The following is a 17,152-nucleotide window of genomic DNA, read 5'->3' as shown; positions in this document are numbered from 1 at the left end:
GATCGATCCGGATGCTTTCGGTCGCGAACAGAAAGCCCTGGGATCGATCACTAGATTGATTGGCCAGTCTGGATCGATCAGCCGATCGATCCAGAATATTGCCCCGAGCACCGTAGCGTACTGAATCGATCACTGGATCGATCCAACCAGAGTTCCACATACAGTAGCCACCTGGATCGATCAATGGATCGATCAAGCCATTCCAATCGATCCGTGGATCGACTGGGAGGCCTGATTTCAGTAAGAAACTCTTAGTTAAGTTCCTTGACCATTGGGGGATGTAATATATGTCATGAATGGTTTAGATCACACCCCTTAGCATATATAGAATCAAGAAATGATAATAGTTTAGCAAAATTTTAATTAGTACAACTTCTGCACCTAGACTTAGTGATGGTCATGGAATAGTTAGCATAGCATAATGTGACGGTCCGGCCTCACAACTTAGTTAGTAGAAGGCGGGTCGTTACAATGCTACACATTTTCTTTTGAACCGTTGACTTATCATTTCCAGATTTCTAAAGGCACGAGGTTCAATATTGAAAAAGCTACTCATATGTGGTCTGAGATGCTCCAGTGGAGGATCAACTTTGGTGCTGATACTATCATTCATGTGAGATTAGCTAATGTACATTTTCCTTTCCTACTTGTTAGTTAGAGCCCTAGAGCCAATCATTTGATGATTGTATGGACTCATTGTATCATATTCTTGTATATCGATAAAGGTATTTGTTTGGTTATTATACTTATTTGTATTAGTGCCAAATAGACTAAGTATAATAGCGTCCTTGAGTAGAAGGTTCATACCTATATCAATCGATTAGTTGAATCGATAGTGAGATGATATAGGGAACACTACTCTAAATCATTCCTAGTCGAGTATTAACATTCAGGGACAATGTTAATGCAATAAGACTAGCATGTAGGTCAGCTCGATGACCTGATCTCACAAGTCATGGATATAGAGATATCAAGCTGACACATGGGTATACATTGGAGAATGTATACTGAATGACCCGCCATGAGAAAGTATCATGGATCGTTATATGAGTGTCATATACTTTCTCATATGGCTATTAGTATGACTATTAGTCCTTAGACCTGAAGTCACCATGGATCCCTACATAAGGAGTTATGTACTTTGGTTTCGTCAAACGTCACCCGTAACTGGGTGGACTATAAAGGCGATTACTGGGTATATAACAAATTATGCAGAGGGATGTGAGTGATGTAGATGGGATCTATCCCTCCCATATGACGGGAGCGACATCGGTATTCTTGATAGAGTGAGACCACGAAGTGCATGGCCATGCCCAAATGAGTCAATATAGGATATTGAGCTCATTTGATTTAGTGAGTCTACTTAGAGTTCAAGATTTAGATTGGTCAGAGGATGACACGGTCTATGCCTCACATTGGTCAATCTAGATGTCTAGGATAGAAGGACACTTGTCATATATTGTGAGGAGTCCCAACTAGTAGTCACAAGGTGATGTTGGATCTGAACATTCTTGTAACTTGGGTAGTAATGATGCGTTGCTAGATACCGCTCATTACTTATGCTCCTAAATGGGTTTAGGGGCATTGCCAACATTACAAGAACCTATAGGGTCACACACTAAGGACAATTAGATGGAGATTAGGTTCATATGATGAACCAAGTGGACTTGATTAATTTGATGGATCCAATTGGATTAAGAGTAATCCAAATTGGACTAATTGAGTTAGACTCAAGTTGATTCATGTATACAATGAGTCTAATTTAGATTATGACTCATTAGATTAATTTAATTTAATGAATTAGATTCATTATATTAAGTTGGCTTGAATCAAATGGTTAGATTTGATCAACCATGGAAGAGATTTGGTCAAGTTTGACTTGACTTGAGAAGGAAGACCAAAGGTCAATTTTGACTTGACCTTTTGCCACTTCATTGGTGAGTTGGCATTAGGTGGACCAATGAGGATGTTCCACATCATCATGGTGTGCCACCTCATGGGAGTTACTAGTAAGTGCCACCTCATGGAGGTTACATTCTCTCCTTGATGACAACTTAATGCATTAATGAGGGGAGTTACAATAGAGTGTGGCCGGCCACTTTTGATTGAATGAGAAATTCAATTTGCTCATTCAAGTGATTACTCCTTCTTCTTCCTCAAGCTCTCCCTCTCCCTCTCCTCCTTGCTTGGCCGAATCTTACCAAGGTGCTAGCACACCTTTGTGTGAGGTTTTCTCCATCTACGTGTCCGTGTGGATACTTCTAGAGGACCGACGCTTGACGGTCTAGAGATCCGGCAATTCCTTGGACGAGCGGGAACGCGAAAAGGGCACGCTTCAAGGTATACTTCTTAACACATAGATCTAGGAGTAGATCTAGATATTTAAACTCGTACTCGTAATTTTCGTTCGGTATTCCTTCCACGGATCTACGGCTTTGGGTGATTCGGGGTTTCCGCGACGCGAAAAGCGGTTTTCGCGGCCCGAAAAACCCAACACTACTTTCTTGTAGCAAAAGTAATGAGCACAGTTAAGAGCTTCCACTAATGATTTACAGGTTAATAGCTTGGCATGGTTTTGAACTTTTTTTTCCCTTAAGGATCTAAAGTTCTCTAGGCTTTTGATTGGAAGTCCCACATTGGGCTTTAGATATTATCAGTGAAGTAATGTGCCAAACTACATGGTATAAATTCTGGATTTAACCTGGAAACGTGCTATGTAGAATTTTGAGTTTTAGACTTATTACAAAGTCTTGCATACCTATATCTATGTTATGAGTACTTGTGGTTCAAATGCTAAACCACTCATGGGGAAATCTGAATGAAATAGAACAAACCTTGCCCTTAATTAAAATGTGTTCCACTTGTTATTTGATTGATAATTCTGTCTTAAAGATGACATTTGACAACCACAAAGCACATTAAAATAAATTCATAGTTGGAAATAATTCCAACAGAAACTTGGTTTGGAATATAAATCTCATAAACCTCGTATATACTTGTTTTTTTTTATCTTTCACTATGAGATGTCACCACACTGCATTGGATATGAGAATGACAAGGTTAAAAACTAACATATACATTGTTTGATATTTGAAGAGTGATAATTTGAGTTTAGAGTTTACCAATGTTTCAAAAGGTTATTATGCCTTCCATTTTCTAACAAATTAAGTTTACTTAGGATTTTGTATTTGATGAACTCGACGAAGTCCTCCATTATTAAGATTTTGAACTCTACGCCATAGATCGCCTCCGAGGTACCTTGCAAAAACTCATCTTTTCCCATTTCTAGGGTTTGTGGTTCGTTGTATACCTCCCATTCCTTGATCAATTTCCCTATCCTGCATCTATTTGGCTTTGTTGGTAACTTATATTCGATTGTTTTCATGAAGTCCTGCAGGGTATTTCAGATGGTTTGCCCTGAGGAAAAAGGCCCGAAGAGATGGAGAAATTGGTATTGCATGTGATTTTGTTTGGATCGTTCATTTTACTTTTAAATATATGTTTTATTTTGGGAAAATTAGGTAACTAAACTATGGAGGGCACATATGAGGCATCAAGATCCATCAGAGGTCATGAACAAAGATATCATTTCACACTTCATTCTTCGTCTTGCATATTGTAGAATGTAGGTTTTGATTTTTATGGTCATGTTTTATTTTGATATCACACTATCTTTCCTGAGTGTTATCTCCTTCACCTCCTAGGGATGAATTAAGGAAATGGTTTCTTTCCATGGAGACTTCTCTTTTCCGCTATCGATTCCGACTAGAAAGCCCCGAGTCATAGGTATATCCTGGATACCTTGTATGAGGTTTGGAGCTCTTATCTAATTTCATTTACCAAAATTATATTCTATTGCTCGTAGAGGTCACTCATGTCTGAATTTCAGCTACCCTATAAGGCTATTAGTCATGCAGAATTCGAGGTATGACTGCAAATTTATGCACCATATTTCTGGTCATATTACAATACTACAAATTTTTAGACATCTCTTTCTATCGAGATGCATTTTTCTCATGTTCTTTGGCCATGGGGTTATCTAAGATGTCTTTTAGTACTTATAGGAAAATATTTTTTATTGCATTGCAGACTGTAAAGGAAAAATTGACCCAAGTTGCGCATTCTATTGGTCAACCGTTGAATGGTATGTCATTACCTACCAGATTTATATTTGTGATGCTACTAGTAACTAGTAATGGGCAAGATTGAACTTCAATAAGTCATCTTAAAACTCTTGTGATGCAATATATATTTGTCAATTTATCTTCTTATCAAATTCCAGGGAACTGATTATAAATTGTTTTGTTCTGTTTGAAAGTAACACAGATACCAGTTGCTCAATCATTTATAGCTTTTACTGTTATGTCTAGTAATTTGACAAATTTTTATTGTTTTTTGCAGCTGATACACTCTTTTTTAAGGTACCATTTATCTACTTGTTTTTAGTCTAAACTCTCTTTTTTACTACAACAATGTTTCCTTAGTTTCTACTGACCTGTGTCTACTTGCAGGCACCCTTTGAAGAAGTGCCAGAATTATTTGTTGGCCGCAGGGTTTTCCTACAAAAAGGTTTTGCTTATGTTATGATGCATCAGGTCCATGTTAAATATATCTTTATACTTTCAAACTCCACAAGATGTGATTATAACTTTATACTTAGTCGGAACTTTTTTTATTTTCATACTAGATCGTTAAAACCTGACAAGTTTTTTGGATGCTGAGTCACGCTCTGTTATCTTTTTCATGGTATTGTAGATGTGCAGTAACATTTGATAAATGATCTAATATCCCGCCTTGTGAGGCAGCAAGCAGTTCTTCTGATCAAGCAAATAGGTACTGATTTTATTTTAATTGAACTATTAAATCATGCTCACACTGACTTGTTAGTGTATGATTAATTCCTTGCATTTGTTCATCAGGAGACAACATTGTATCTTTGATGTTGATCAGATTTTTGTCCAAGAAGTTTCAGAGTTTTGATCCCAAATGACTCACTAACATCTATTAACCAGTTTTTTTATGTTACTCAAAATACCATGCATTCTCACAAGCAGCTAATCGGTTTATAGTTCTCACTTCAACAAATGTGTTCCTGAAATAAAAGACAGTAGTACCAACACTACAAAGACAGGGGGGCTTCTGGCTCCATCGACAAGATGTAGAGTGGATGTCTTTTTTTCACCCTGATTGTTTCTGTTTAAATTTTGTATCTGTTTCTCGCATAGATTTCATTTCTAGATAAAGTTAGCCAGTAGCTTGACGTTACCATAATGCTCTCATTTTCATCATGATGATATGTTAATCTTATTTTTGCATTGAATTTTATTCAAGACTATTGTCACTTCTAATGCTACATAATAAAACAGAACGCCAATCAAGTGATATAATATCGATAGGCATTTGGTTAATCTTTTTTGGTTGACTAATGTACCATGATTGATTATTTTCTAGGCAGTAGATTTTGGTGGAAATGCAGCAAAGGCAGGACTTAGGGCTGGAGACCAAGTATTGTACACAAGCAGCTTCTTTGGGGATGAGCTGCGGCCTGTTGATAAGCTGGGTTTTACCAAAACAGCTATCCAAGCAAAGCCAGACTCTGTTTATTTTGTAGTAAACAGGTATGATCTACTGGGGTCGTGTTGTGAAGTCTGGCAGAAATACCTAAATATGAAATGGTGAAAATATTTGTTAGGGATTTCCATCCAGTAATATATCCATGTACTTTTCTTCTTGAAGAGAGGAACATTTAAATGTTCAGAATATTAGGGAGTTTGTAGACACAATGTGCACTTTTCCTAATACATTCTTTATCTTTTATCTGATTCTTATTCTCTCTGTTGCATTTCTTTACACTCTAACAGGGGAGCAGAGGTAGATGTAAAAAGACTAACTAAGAGGCCTGCTCCTCCTCGATTTGGTCGCACCTTGACTGAAGCACAAAAGGCAAGCTAATCATTTTGCCTCAGTCTCGATGTTGTCCTGTGACTGATTTCTTTAATTTTTTTTTATTGATTGACATTTCTTTGAATTGTTTCTGATGTGTTCAAATCATACGTTGTCCAAATTATCTAGTTTAACTTTATTGCTATTACTTAAATTCAAAATTCTTAGCTGTTTGTGCATAATTAAACAAGTGTTATTCCAATTCGACCCTCTTTTACTCACGTTTCAGAATGATATTCTGAATATGAAAAGATTGAACCTCCATCAAGTACTGATTAATTAAATTACAACTATGAGAAAACTTTGTTGCAATAATTTCTGGTTTGGAATATATTAAGTTCCCAGGAATGATAAATCTATCACTATATGATGTGGTTGAGATAAATGATGAATGTGTCTCTTTTTAAGCATTCAAATTAGTCATCTTGTTACTTGGTGCTCTTACTATTTTTTCAACTATGATTTTTGGTCTTGGTTTACTAATATATTATTTATGTGTTTTTACAGTTTACAAATCTCAAGTACTCCAGAGTTGAAATTGATGAAGTGCGGTTCGAGTGGGCTGAATGCATGCTAGATTACATTTGAAGTGCGGTTCTACCTTGATGTGTTAAAAGAATGTTCTACCTTGATTTTGATATCTATTAGCTAGCTTTTGATGTAAAAAGAATGTTTGGGTATTTTAAGGATATTGTTGTAAGAAGATTATTTATATAATTTGTGAATATTTGTGTATTTTATGGATATTATTGAATGAAGAATATTTGTATAATTTGTGAATATTTGTGTATTTTTTTTTATTGTTGGTTTTTCATTGTTTCGGAAATCAAATTTGTGCTTATACATATTACATCGATTTTCCACCGCTGTAAAACCGGTGTTATTAACTAATATTACATCGGTCATTTACCGCTGCCAAAACTGGTGTTATTAACATACAATATTACATCGGTTTTACACCGTTGATGAAACGGTGTCGTTAAGTGATACTACACCGGTTAATAACCGATTCGAAGACCGGTGTCGTTAAGTGATACTACACTGGTTTTAACCCGATGTCTAAAATGGTAGACTTTTAACGTCGGCTTCATAGACATCGGTCGAAAATGAAATAGACACCGGTGGAAAACCGGTGGCTATGAAGGTTTTTATTGTAGTGATATTTTATCTTGATTCTCATTTGTTATCTTTTTGTCGTGTGTTGGTAGTTTACGTCATGCAGTCTGGAGATTTCTCATAATTGTTGTTAGCATTAGTTGAGTTATTTCTTTGTTCAGTGTATAGACATTCCTTTTAGCATCTTTCCAGATTAACCAAACTTTTCCCCTCTTTTTCATCTTCATTTAGCAAGTGTAAATACTCCAAAGTTTGTAATGTAATATAAAGTGCAAAGGAAAAGAGTGCGAGCGATTTAGATTGGAAACAAATCCGAGAATTAACTTCAAATAAAGAAAATTGCCTTTGGAGATGAATTGTGAATTTATAATTAAGTGCATCAGTAGCAAGTTAAATTAATAAGATGCAATGGTCAACATTGTTTGAAGTGCTCTTCTGATTTTGGAGGTTTATTGTTTGATAACTGCTCTAGTTTCTTTCTTAGCTTGGTTCATTTCTCTTATTCAACTTTAGCTAATGTGATGGTTGCTAGAAATAATTCAATCACTCCAGTTTGTTTCTAAAGTTCTTTCTCCAATAACTCAACCTGTAACTCAAGATTATTGATAATACAATAACAATAACAACAACAACCAAGTCTTTTCCCACTAGGTGGGGTCGGCTATATGAATCCTTTTACGTCATTGAGCTCTATCTCCTATTATATCATCATCTATATTTAAATAAATTTTATCTTGTTTTATTGTTGCTAACCAAGTCTTTTTTGGTCTTCCTCTTCCTCGTTTGATATGCATGTTTATCATAGTTTCACATCGCCTAACTGGAGCATTTATTTATCGTCTAAGTACATGTCCATACCATCTTAAATGTGTCTCTCGGAGTTTATCCTCAATAGATGCAACTCTGACTTTCTCTCTAATGCTCTCATTTCTTATTTTGTCCATCTTCGTATGTCCACACATCCACCTTAACATCCTCATCTCTGCAACTCTCATCTTATGCTCATGTGCTCGAGTCATAGCCCAACATTCAGCTCCATATAACATAGCAGGTCTAACAGCGGTTTTATAGAACTTACCTTTAAGTTTAAGAGGTACTTTACGGTCACATAAAACACCCGATGCTCCCCTCCATTTCACCCATCCTGCTTGTATTCTATGTAAGACGTTTCTCTCAATCCCTCCATCATTTTGTAAAAATGATCCTAAATATTTAAATCTCTCGGTTTCGGGCAACTCGTCCTCTCCTATCTTAACAATTGCTTCATTACTTCTAATATTGCTAAATTTAAATTCCATATATTCTGTCTTTAATCTACTAAGCTTAAAACCTTTCCCTTCTAGTGTTTCCCTCCAAGATTCTAGCTTAGCATTTACTCCTTCACGTGTCTCATCTACCAAAATAATATCATCTGCAAACAACATGCACCACGGTACTATATCTTGAATGTGCGCAGTGAGTTCGTCCATAATTAGTATAAAAAGATAGGGACTTAGGGCTGATCCCTGATGTAACCCTATCTTTATTGGAAATGCTTCAGTTACTCCGCCTGAAGTCTTTACTCTGGTCGTTACATCCTCATACATATTCTTAATTAGTTCAATATATGTTACGCTAACACCTCTCTTTTCTAAAATTCTCCATATAATTTCTCTTGGGACTCTATCATAAGCTTTTTCTAAGTCAATGAATACCATGTGTAGATCTTGTTTTTGCTCCCAATATTTTTCAATTAATTGTCTAAGGAGATGTATAGCTTCTATTGTCGACCTTCCAGGCATGAACCCAAATTGATTTTCTGTCACTGTGGTCTCCTTCCTTAATCTTTTTTCTATTACTTTTTCCCAAAGTTTCTTAGTATGACTCATTAGTTTAATACCCCTATAGTTTGCACAATTTTGTATGTCTCCCTTGTTCTTATATAAGGAACTAGAGTACTTATCCTCCATTGATTAGGCATTCTTTTCGTTTTCAATATCATGTTAAATAATTTTGTAAGCCATTCAATACCTTCTTTCCCTAAGCACTTCTATACCTCTATCGGAATATCATCTGGTCCAACGGCTTTTCCATTGTGCATCTCATTTAAAGTTTGTTTTACTTCTGAAGTTTAAATTCTAGCATAAAAATTAAAATTTCTATGCTCATTTGACCTAATTAAATTACCTAAGTTAAGTTGGTCACCTAAACCTTCATTAAAAAGTTGATGAAAATATCTCTTCCACCGCTCTTTTATTTCTCCATCATTTACTAATACCTTATTACATTCATCTTTAATACATTTTATTTGGCTAAGATCTCTTGTTTTCCTTTCTCTCACTTTAGCTATTCTATAAATATCTCTTTCCCCTTCTTTTGTATCCAATTCTTGATATAACCGTTCAAAAGTTTCATTTTTTGCTTCACTCACTACTTTCTTAACTTCTTTCTTGGCTATTGTATATTTTTTTAAGTTTTCCTCGTTCTTACAAATATATAATTCCTTATAAGCTATTCATTTGTTCCTTCACTTTCTCTTGTACTTTCTCATTCCACCACCAAGATTCTTTACTTAGTGGTGCATGCCCCTTTGACTCACCAAGTACACTCTTAGCTACTATTTTCAACTTTGATACCATCTTATCCCAAGTTGTATTAGAGTCATCGTATATTTCACCTAATGCTTGTACTTCTACCTTCTCCTTAAATATATTTTGTTTCCCATCCTTTAACTTCCACCACTTAATTCTAGGAATTGTATATATTTTCTTTCTATTGATACTATGTTTGAGGCGTATATCCAACACTACTACCCTATGTTGGGTAGTTAAGTTTTCTCCTGGGATGACTTTGCAATCTTTACAAATCTTTCTATCCTTCTTCCTAACCATAAGAAAGTCAATTTGCGATTTATTATTCCCACTTTTGAATGTGACTAAGTGTTCTTCTCTTTTCTTAAAAAATGTATTAGCTAATATAAGGTCATATGCTATCGTAAAATCTAATATAGTTTTCCCTTCCTCATTCCACGTTCCAAACCCATAACTCCCATGTACTCTCTCATATTCCTCATTTTTCACTCCAACATGCCCATTTAGATCACCTCCTATTAAAATCATTTCATTTGGTGGAATATTTTGTAATATTTCATCTAAGTCCTCCCAAAACCTTGATTTGGTAGCTTCATCTAATCCTACTTGTGGTGCATATACGCTAATTATGTTCATAGTTTCTTTCGCCACTATTATCTTAAGGGTTATAATTCTATCCCCTTTTCTAACTACTCCTACAACTTCATCCTTTAACAAATTATCTACAATGATACCCACTCCATTTCTTGCTTTACTCTTTCTAGTGTACCATAACTTAAAACCCGAGTTCTCTATCATCTTTGCCTTCTCGCCTATCCATTTTGTCTCTTGTACACATAAAATACTAATTTTTCTCCTAATCATCATATCTACTACCTCCATTGATTTACCAGTGAGAGTTCCTATATTCCATGTTCCAAATCTTAGATTATTAGTTTTCCTATCATATTTGTTCTTATCGAACCTATGGTGTGAGAACTTTTGCCTATTTAACACTACACCCAAGTTCTCATGGAGATGTAGCGGTCCTTGCTGAGACATTACAGTCGGACCCTGTAACGCGAACTCTTGCATATTTATCACTACACCCGAGTTCTGGAGATGTAGCGGTCCTTGCCGAGACGTTACAGTCGGACCCTGCAACGCGTTCCTTCTGGGGAACAACCTAGCATTAGCATAATAGTTTAATGGATTCATTCATTGAATATTTACCATAGTTTGACGCTGGCTGGCAACCTAACGCAACCCTCCTCCTTTATCCGGGTTTGGGACCAGCCATAACCGGTCATCATGGGAGGAGTTAAGATTATTGATAATGGAGGAAGAATTTGAAGATTTTGAATCAGATGAAGAAACACAAGATGAAACAGATCACGACTCTAATAATAGTGCTAGTGAAATGGAAAATTATAATTAAATATAATTGCTATTTTGTTTAGCAATCTTTTCAATTTTATTGTGTTGATTTTGATCTTCATTGGTGTACTGCTATTCTATTGTGTTGATTTCGATCTTCATAGGTGTACTGGCATTTATTGCTTCTATTAGTGTACTGCTATTCTATTAGTGTTACTGCTATTACTTTGTGTTAGTACTGGTGTTTACTGCATGGTGTTTATTGCTAGTGTTTACTGCTAGTATTTTGCATAGTATAATCCGTACTGCATAGTGCTGATCACTGTAGAAATTTGTTGTCCACTGCTGTTGCCTTTGTTGAATTTTGTAGAAATTTTGTTTACTAAATTGTATTTGTTGTTTACTACAAATAAAAAATATTTGTAGAAATTTTTCACATTTGCTGTTGTTTACTGAATCTTACTGCTCTTTTTGTTCTTCGTTGGTGTACTGTTATTCTATTGTGTTGATTTTGATCTTCATTGGTTTATTGTCATTTACTGTCGTTTATTACTTTATGCTAGTGTTCTATTGCTACATAGTGCTACTGCTATTGTTCTATTGGTTATGTATTGTTTCATAAATTGCTATTGTTCTATTACTGCTAGTGTTCTATTACTGCTATTGTTCTATTGGTTATGTATTGCTAGTGTTCTATTACTGCTATTGTTTGTTCTTTTGGTAATGTTCTATTTATGCTAGTGTACTAGAAATTCTGCCGTTTCATATGGTTGTTCTATTGGTGTTACTGCTATTAGTATTGGTGTACTGTTATTGATGTTATTGTTGTTTGTGTTACAAAACTAGTGTTTACTGAATTTTACTGCTAGTGTTCTATTACTGCTATTGTTTGTTCTTTTGGTAATGTTCTATTTATGCTAGTGTACTAGAAATTCTGTCGTTTCATATGGTTGTTCTATTGGTGTTAGTGCTATTAGTATTGGTGTACTGTTATTGATGTTACTGTTGTTTGTGTTACAAAACTAGTGTTTACTGAATTTTACTGCTAGTGTTTACTGCATAGTGCCTAATGCTATATTGTATGGACAACAACGGATGCTAGAAATATTCAATTACTGCATAGTGCCTCAAGCTTTGTTTGTCTTCTCCATATACTTGCCTTTTTGCAAGTCATTGAACTTTAAACACCAGTGCATTAAATGTATCGGTTGCTTATATGTGCTTTGTCAATATGCAAGTGCAGTGGTGATCTAAGTACTGTATAGCGCCTAATGCTAGTGTTTACTGCTATTAGTATTGGTGTAATGCTTGTTTGAGTTAAAATATGAAAGGAAGATACATATGAGGCATGCATACTGGTGTAATGCTATTAGTATTGGTGTATTTTATTTTGTTTACAGAAATTTGTCACGCTTGATATTTTCTGCAGAAATTTTATTTGTATAGTGTAATCTATACTACATAGTGTTGTTCACTGCAGACATTTATTGTTCACTGCTGTTGTCTTTGCTGAACTCGTTATCAAAGAAAATCGGCAAAGGGAAGAAAAACTTATCGAGGAAGGTAGACAAAGGGAAGAAAAACTTATGGAGGACGGTAGACAAAGAGAAGAAAATCTCAAGGAGATGGTTCATAAGATGATTCAAGAGGTTGGATATACAAATCATTTGTATCCAGGAGGATCTGGTCCCCGCGAGGATCATGATAAATGAAATAAAAATTAGATTTAGTTAGATAATATGAATATTTGGATGATGTGATATTTTTGGATTAAAAATTAATTGCTTCAAATATTTTTAATTTATTTAAAATGTGTGATTGTTTTTGCTAAAATAATATGTAGAAGAGTAAAATAAAAATATAATATAATAAAAAATTATTGATAATTTTAAATATGAATTTTGTAAACAGATTTATAAACAAATTAAAATTATTTTTGACATGTTATTTGAAATAGATTAATAATAAATTTAAAACAAAATGAGAGACAAAATTTATATACGAATTTATAAAGATGATTGTAAACAGATTTATAAACAGATTAAAATTATATTTAACATATAATTTGGGACAGACTAATGACAGATTTAAAACAAAAGTATAAACGAATTTTATATACGGATTTATAAACAAGATTGTAAATGGATTATAAACAAATTAAGATTATATTTATTATATAATTTGAGACAGACTAACAACGGATTTAAAACAAAATTAGAGATGGAATTCATATTTGAAATTAATTTCATTTGGTTAAATTTAAAACAAATATATAAACTGTTTTTCAATCGGTTTATGAAATTAGAGACGGAATAATTCCGTCTCAAAATTAGCTACGGGGCTTTCACTAACGGAATTTTGAGACGGAATATTCTGTTTTAAATATTGTTTAGAGACAGAAAAATGACTTTCAGAATCAAATTTTTTTGTCTCTGAAGCCATATTTTCTTGTAGTGATTGCAGTCTGCCATCTTGAACTGAGATACAATTTTCTTGGCATAAGCTGATTGTCTAAGTAAAATTCGGCTCTTCTGTTGCTCCACTTCAGTCCCTAAGTAGTAGGAGAGAAGACCCAAATCACTCATCTCAAATTCTGTCATCATTTGTTGTTTAAACTTGTTGATTTTCTCTGTGCTACTTCCTGTCACGATGAGATCGTCGATATTCACTCCAACAAGTATACTTCCTTCTCCTTCACCTCTTGTATATACTGCATGTTCTTGAGTACATTATTTGAAGCCAAGCTCTTCCAGACTCCTGTTCAAACGCATGTTCCAAGCTCGTGGAGCTTGCCGCAGCCCATAGAGGGCCTTGGACAACCTGTATACCTTATGTTTCTAATTTTGTACTTCAAACCCTTCTGGTTGAGTGACATATATTTCTTCTTCTAACTTTCCGTTAAGAAATGTTGACTTCACATCTAGATGGTGTACCTCCTAGCTTTGATTTGCCGCAAGCGCAAGAATGACTCGAATAGTGTCAAGTCTAGCGACAGGCGCAAACACTTCTTCAAAATCGATGCCTTGTCTTTGTACATAGCCTTTAGCCACTAATCTTGCTTTGTGCTTAACGACTTTCCCATCTGAATCTTTCTTCAATTTGAACACCCACTTTAGGCCGATAGGCTTGTGGCCTAATGGGAGCTTAGTTAGGTTCCAGGCATTGTTCATCTCAATAGATTTTAGCTCTTTCTCCATTGCTTTGTACCAGCAAGCCTCAGTTGCAGCTTCTTGATAACATGTCGGCTCTTCGGATATCACCTTCATCACCTCACCCTCTTCTTCATCAATACCAACCACTTCCTCAGTGTTGGCGTAGATATCAACAATGGATCTAAAACGGACCGGTCCTTCATAAGACTCGGGTGAGTTTGTTATCGAAGGCGAGGAAGCTGTATGGGTATTCGATGATGGTGTAGATGGACTTGACGCTCCTGTCATGGGTATCACGGCTACTGCCGGTGTTGTGACATCTTCCGTTGGGGCCTGAATGTCTGCTGCAACAATCACTTCGTCGGTGCCGAATGCATCCACCACCATAAACTCTGGTACCTTTTCTTCATTGTTGGCACCTACATTCCATGTCCATTCACAATTTTCTCGAAACATCACATCTCTACTTACTTGTAGCTTGCCATGCCTTGGATCAAATAGACGATGAGCTTTGCAGCCTTCCTCGACACCCAAGTATACCATGGGTGAGCTTCTGTCGTCAAGTTTCTTGAGGTGAGGGATTGTATTTTTCACATATGCAACACAACCGAACACTCTCAAGTGGGAGAGATGTGGCTTTCTCCCCATCCAAGCTTCAAATGGAGTGCGCTCTCCTAGCACCTTAGTTGGGAGACAGTTTAACAGATAGACAGCATGCCTAACCGTCTCTCCCCAGAACCTTGCCGGCATATATGTACCCTTGAGGAGAGATCTTGCCATGGCCATCACGGTGCGATTACGGCGCTCCACAACACCATTTTGTTGGGGTGTGTAGGGAGCCGTGAGATGTCGCTCGATTCCTTCATTTTCACAGAATTGAGTGAATTCCGTGGATAGAAACTCGCCGCCCCGGTCTGTTCAGAGTGTTTTGATCTTGTATTCAGTCTTGTTCTAGCTTCTCCGCTCTAAAGTTTGCTTGGCACGGGAATGGGGACCTTGCATGCTTGGCGATCACACACACCTCGCAAAGCTTGTTCGGCTGGGGCAATAGAGGCACATCAACCGCCAATTTCTTCTCCCCTAACAGCTTCAAGTCATGGAAATCGACATGTCCGAGCCTTGTATGCCAAAACCAGGTTGGGTCTTCTAGGCTTGCTAGGAGACAAATTTGCTTGAATGTCTTCAAGGTTATCTTGTACATGCGATTTTGTGTTCACTTTACTAGCATCAAGAGCTTCCCGCTCCTATCAATCACCTTCATGGTATCTCTTTCCAAGTGCACCTCATTCCCAGTTTCTGTCAATTGACCGAGACTTATGATATTACTACAAAGTTTCATAATGTAGGATACCTCGTGGAGAGCCTTCCGATCATCGTTCTTGCATTCGAACACAACCATCCCCTTGCCCATGATCTCAATGGTTGATCCATCGCCAAACCTCACCCTCTCGGTGATGATTTCATCTAGTTCTTGAAACTTCTCACGATGGTCAGTCATGTGGTTACTGGCACCGTTGTCAAGGTACCAGACGTCTTTATCTCCTTTATTAATATCGCGGTACATCTCCGGTAGCAACCTATCTTCACTTAGCAGAATGGTATCCTGCCGCTCACGCCTAGTGTCAGGCTCCTCGTGGGACACGGTCATGATCAGTGATGGCTCTTCATCGTGGCGCAAGTGAGGTGAGCCTCATCATCACGATGCATGTTGTAGCATTTGGACGCATAATGCCCCATTTTCTCACAATTGAAACACTTTATACGGCTCTTGTCATGAGTGCCTCTGCCATTGCTGCTAGTGCCTCCTGCATTGTCTTGGCTCGGTGTACCATGACCATGACCGCGCCCCTGCCCACGCCCACGCCCACGCCATTTTCCATGACTAGGGCTACTGGACCCACGCCCCTTGCCTCCTAACGAAGTGTCCACGTTGCTCCCCTTTTGTCGCATTTGTCATTCGACATGAGTAAGTAGGAGCTCCTTCAGTGCTGTTGGTGTTGCCGCGTAATCGTAGTGTTCGTTCCTCGTACGCCTTTAGTCGCCCAATAGTCTCCTCAAATGATATTGTCTCAAGATCATGAAACTGCTCAATACCGGCAACAATAGGGAAGAACTTATCAGGGAAAGAATCAAGCAACTTCTTTACCAAAGAGGAATCTTCAAGCGTGGCACCAAGAGTGGAGAACTTGCTACTCATGGCGCTGAGTTTGCCAGCAAACTCATCAATCGTCTCGGTCTCCTTCATCCGGAGAGCGTCAAACTCGCTCTTCAACGTTTGTACGCGTGCCTTCTTCACCCGATCACTACCAAGGTACCTCGTCTTGAGGCTGCCCCAGACTTCCTTCGCTGTCTTCTTTTTTGCAATCTAGAGAAGGATGTCTTCGGGGATACATTGCAAGATGTATGCACGCGCCTTTTTGTCCTTCTTTATATCTACTTGGGCTCCTTCCGTTGTCTCCACTGCCTCCCAGACTCCCTGGGCATCAAGAATCGCCTCTATTTTTATTGCCCACACAATATAATTATGAGGGCTTAGCATCGGATAAGGAAATGACACTCCGCCGTTCTCCTTCGCAGCAACTTGTGGGATGCCAGACATTTTTGTGGAATCGTGGATTCTTGGGTGTTCTATAATGCCAAAGCTCTGATACCATATGTTGGCCTAAAATCGGATAGGATAGCACACCCAAAGCACAGAGCACACAAGAAGAATAGGACAAATAGAAATTTAACTTAGGAAAGAAAACTTTTCATTGAGATGCTTTCTACACTCTTCTACGACCCTTTATATACACCTCAAATGATAAGAGCAAAAACTACGAGATCCATAAAAATAGGATCGGCTCGGACTAGATCCATAAAAATAGGAAGACCGAGTAATAAGAAATTATCAAGAAAATAAATAAAAAATAAACTAGCGACGTGGGGATTTAACCTTATTATGTTTGGATTATTTTCTCACATCACCGAGGATAGGTTATCCTTGTGAGCAGCCAACACCAACTGACTCTACAA

General features: G+C 37.0%; 1 protein-coding gene and 2 long non-coding RNA genes across 3 annotated transcripts; 2 read left to right on the top strand and 1 right to left on the bottom strand.

Annotated features, from left to right (window-relative positions):
- Positions 1 to 545: 545 nt before the first annotated feature.
- LOC122008122 lies at positions 546 to 3,415 on the top strand. Its single transcript, XR_006119189.1, has 3 exons — positions 546 to 613; positions 3,179 to 3,254; positions 3,390 to 3,415. It is a non-coding gene; the product is annotated as an uncharacterized LOC122008122 (long non-coding RNA).
- A 2,042-nt stretch (positions 3,416 to 5,457) lies between these two features.
- Positions 5,458 to 5,942, top strand: LOC122008116. The gene is made up of 2 exons (XR_006119187.1): positions 5,458 to 5,618; positions 5,862 to 5,942. It is a non-coding gene; the product is annotated as an uncharacterized LOC122008116 (long non-coding RNA).
- Positions 5,943 to 16,025: 10,083 nt separating this feature from the next.
- LOC122000991 lies at positions 16,026 to 16,736 on the bottom strand. The gene is made up of 2 exons (XM_042555521.1): positions 16,575 to 16,736; positions 16,026 to 16,502 (listed from the first exon to the last, which is right to left on the bottom strand). The coding sequence occupies exons 1-2, from the start codon at positions 16,734 to 16,736 to the stop codon at positions 16,026 to 16,028; spliced, it is 639 nt and encodes a 212-aa protein (XP_042411455.1).
- Between the last annotated feature and the right edge of the window lie 416 nt (positions 16,737 to 17,152).

This window comes from Zingiber officinale, chromosome 1A (assembly GCF_018446385.1).
Source record: "Zingiber officinale cultivar Zhangliang chromosome 1A, Zo_v1.1, whole genome shotgun sequence".
Classification (NCBI taxonomy): Eukaryota; Viridiplantae; Streptophyta; class Magnoliopsida; order Zingiberales; family Zingiberaceae; genus Zingiber; species Zingiber officinale.
This window is presented reverse-complemented; position numbering and strand designations above follow the sequence as displayed.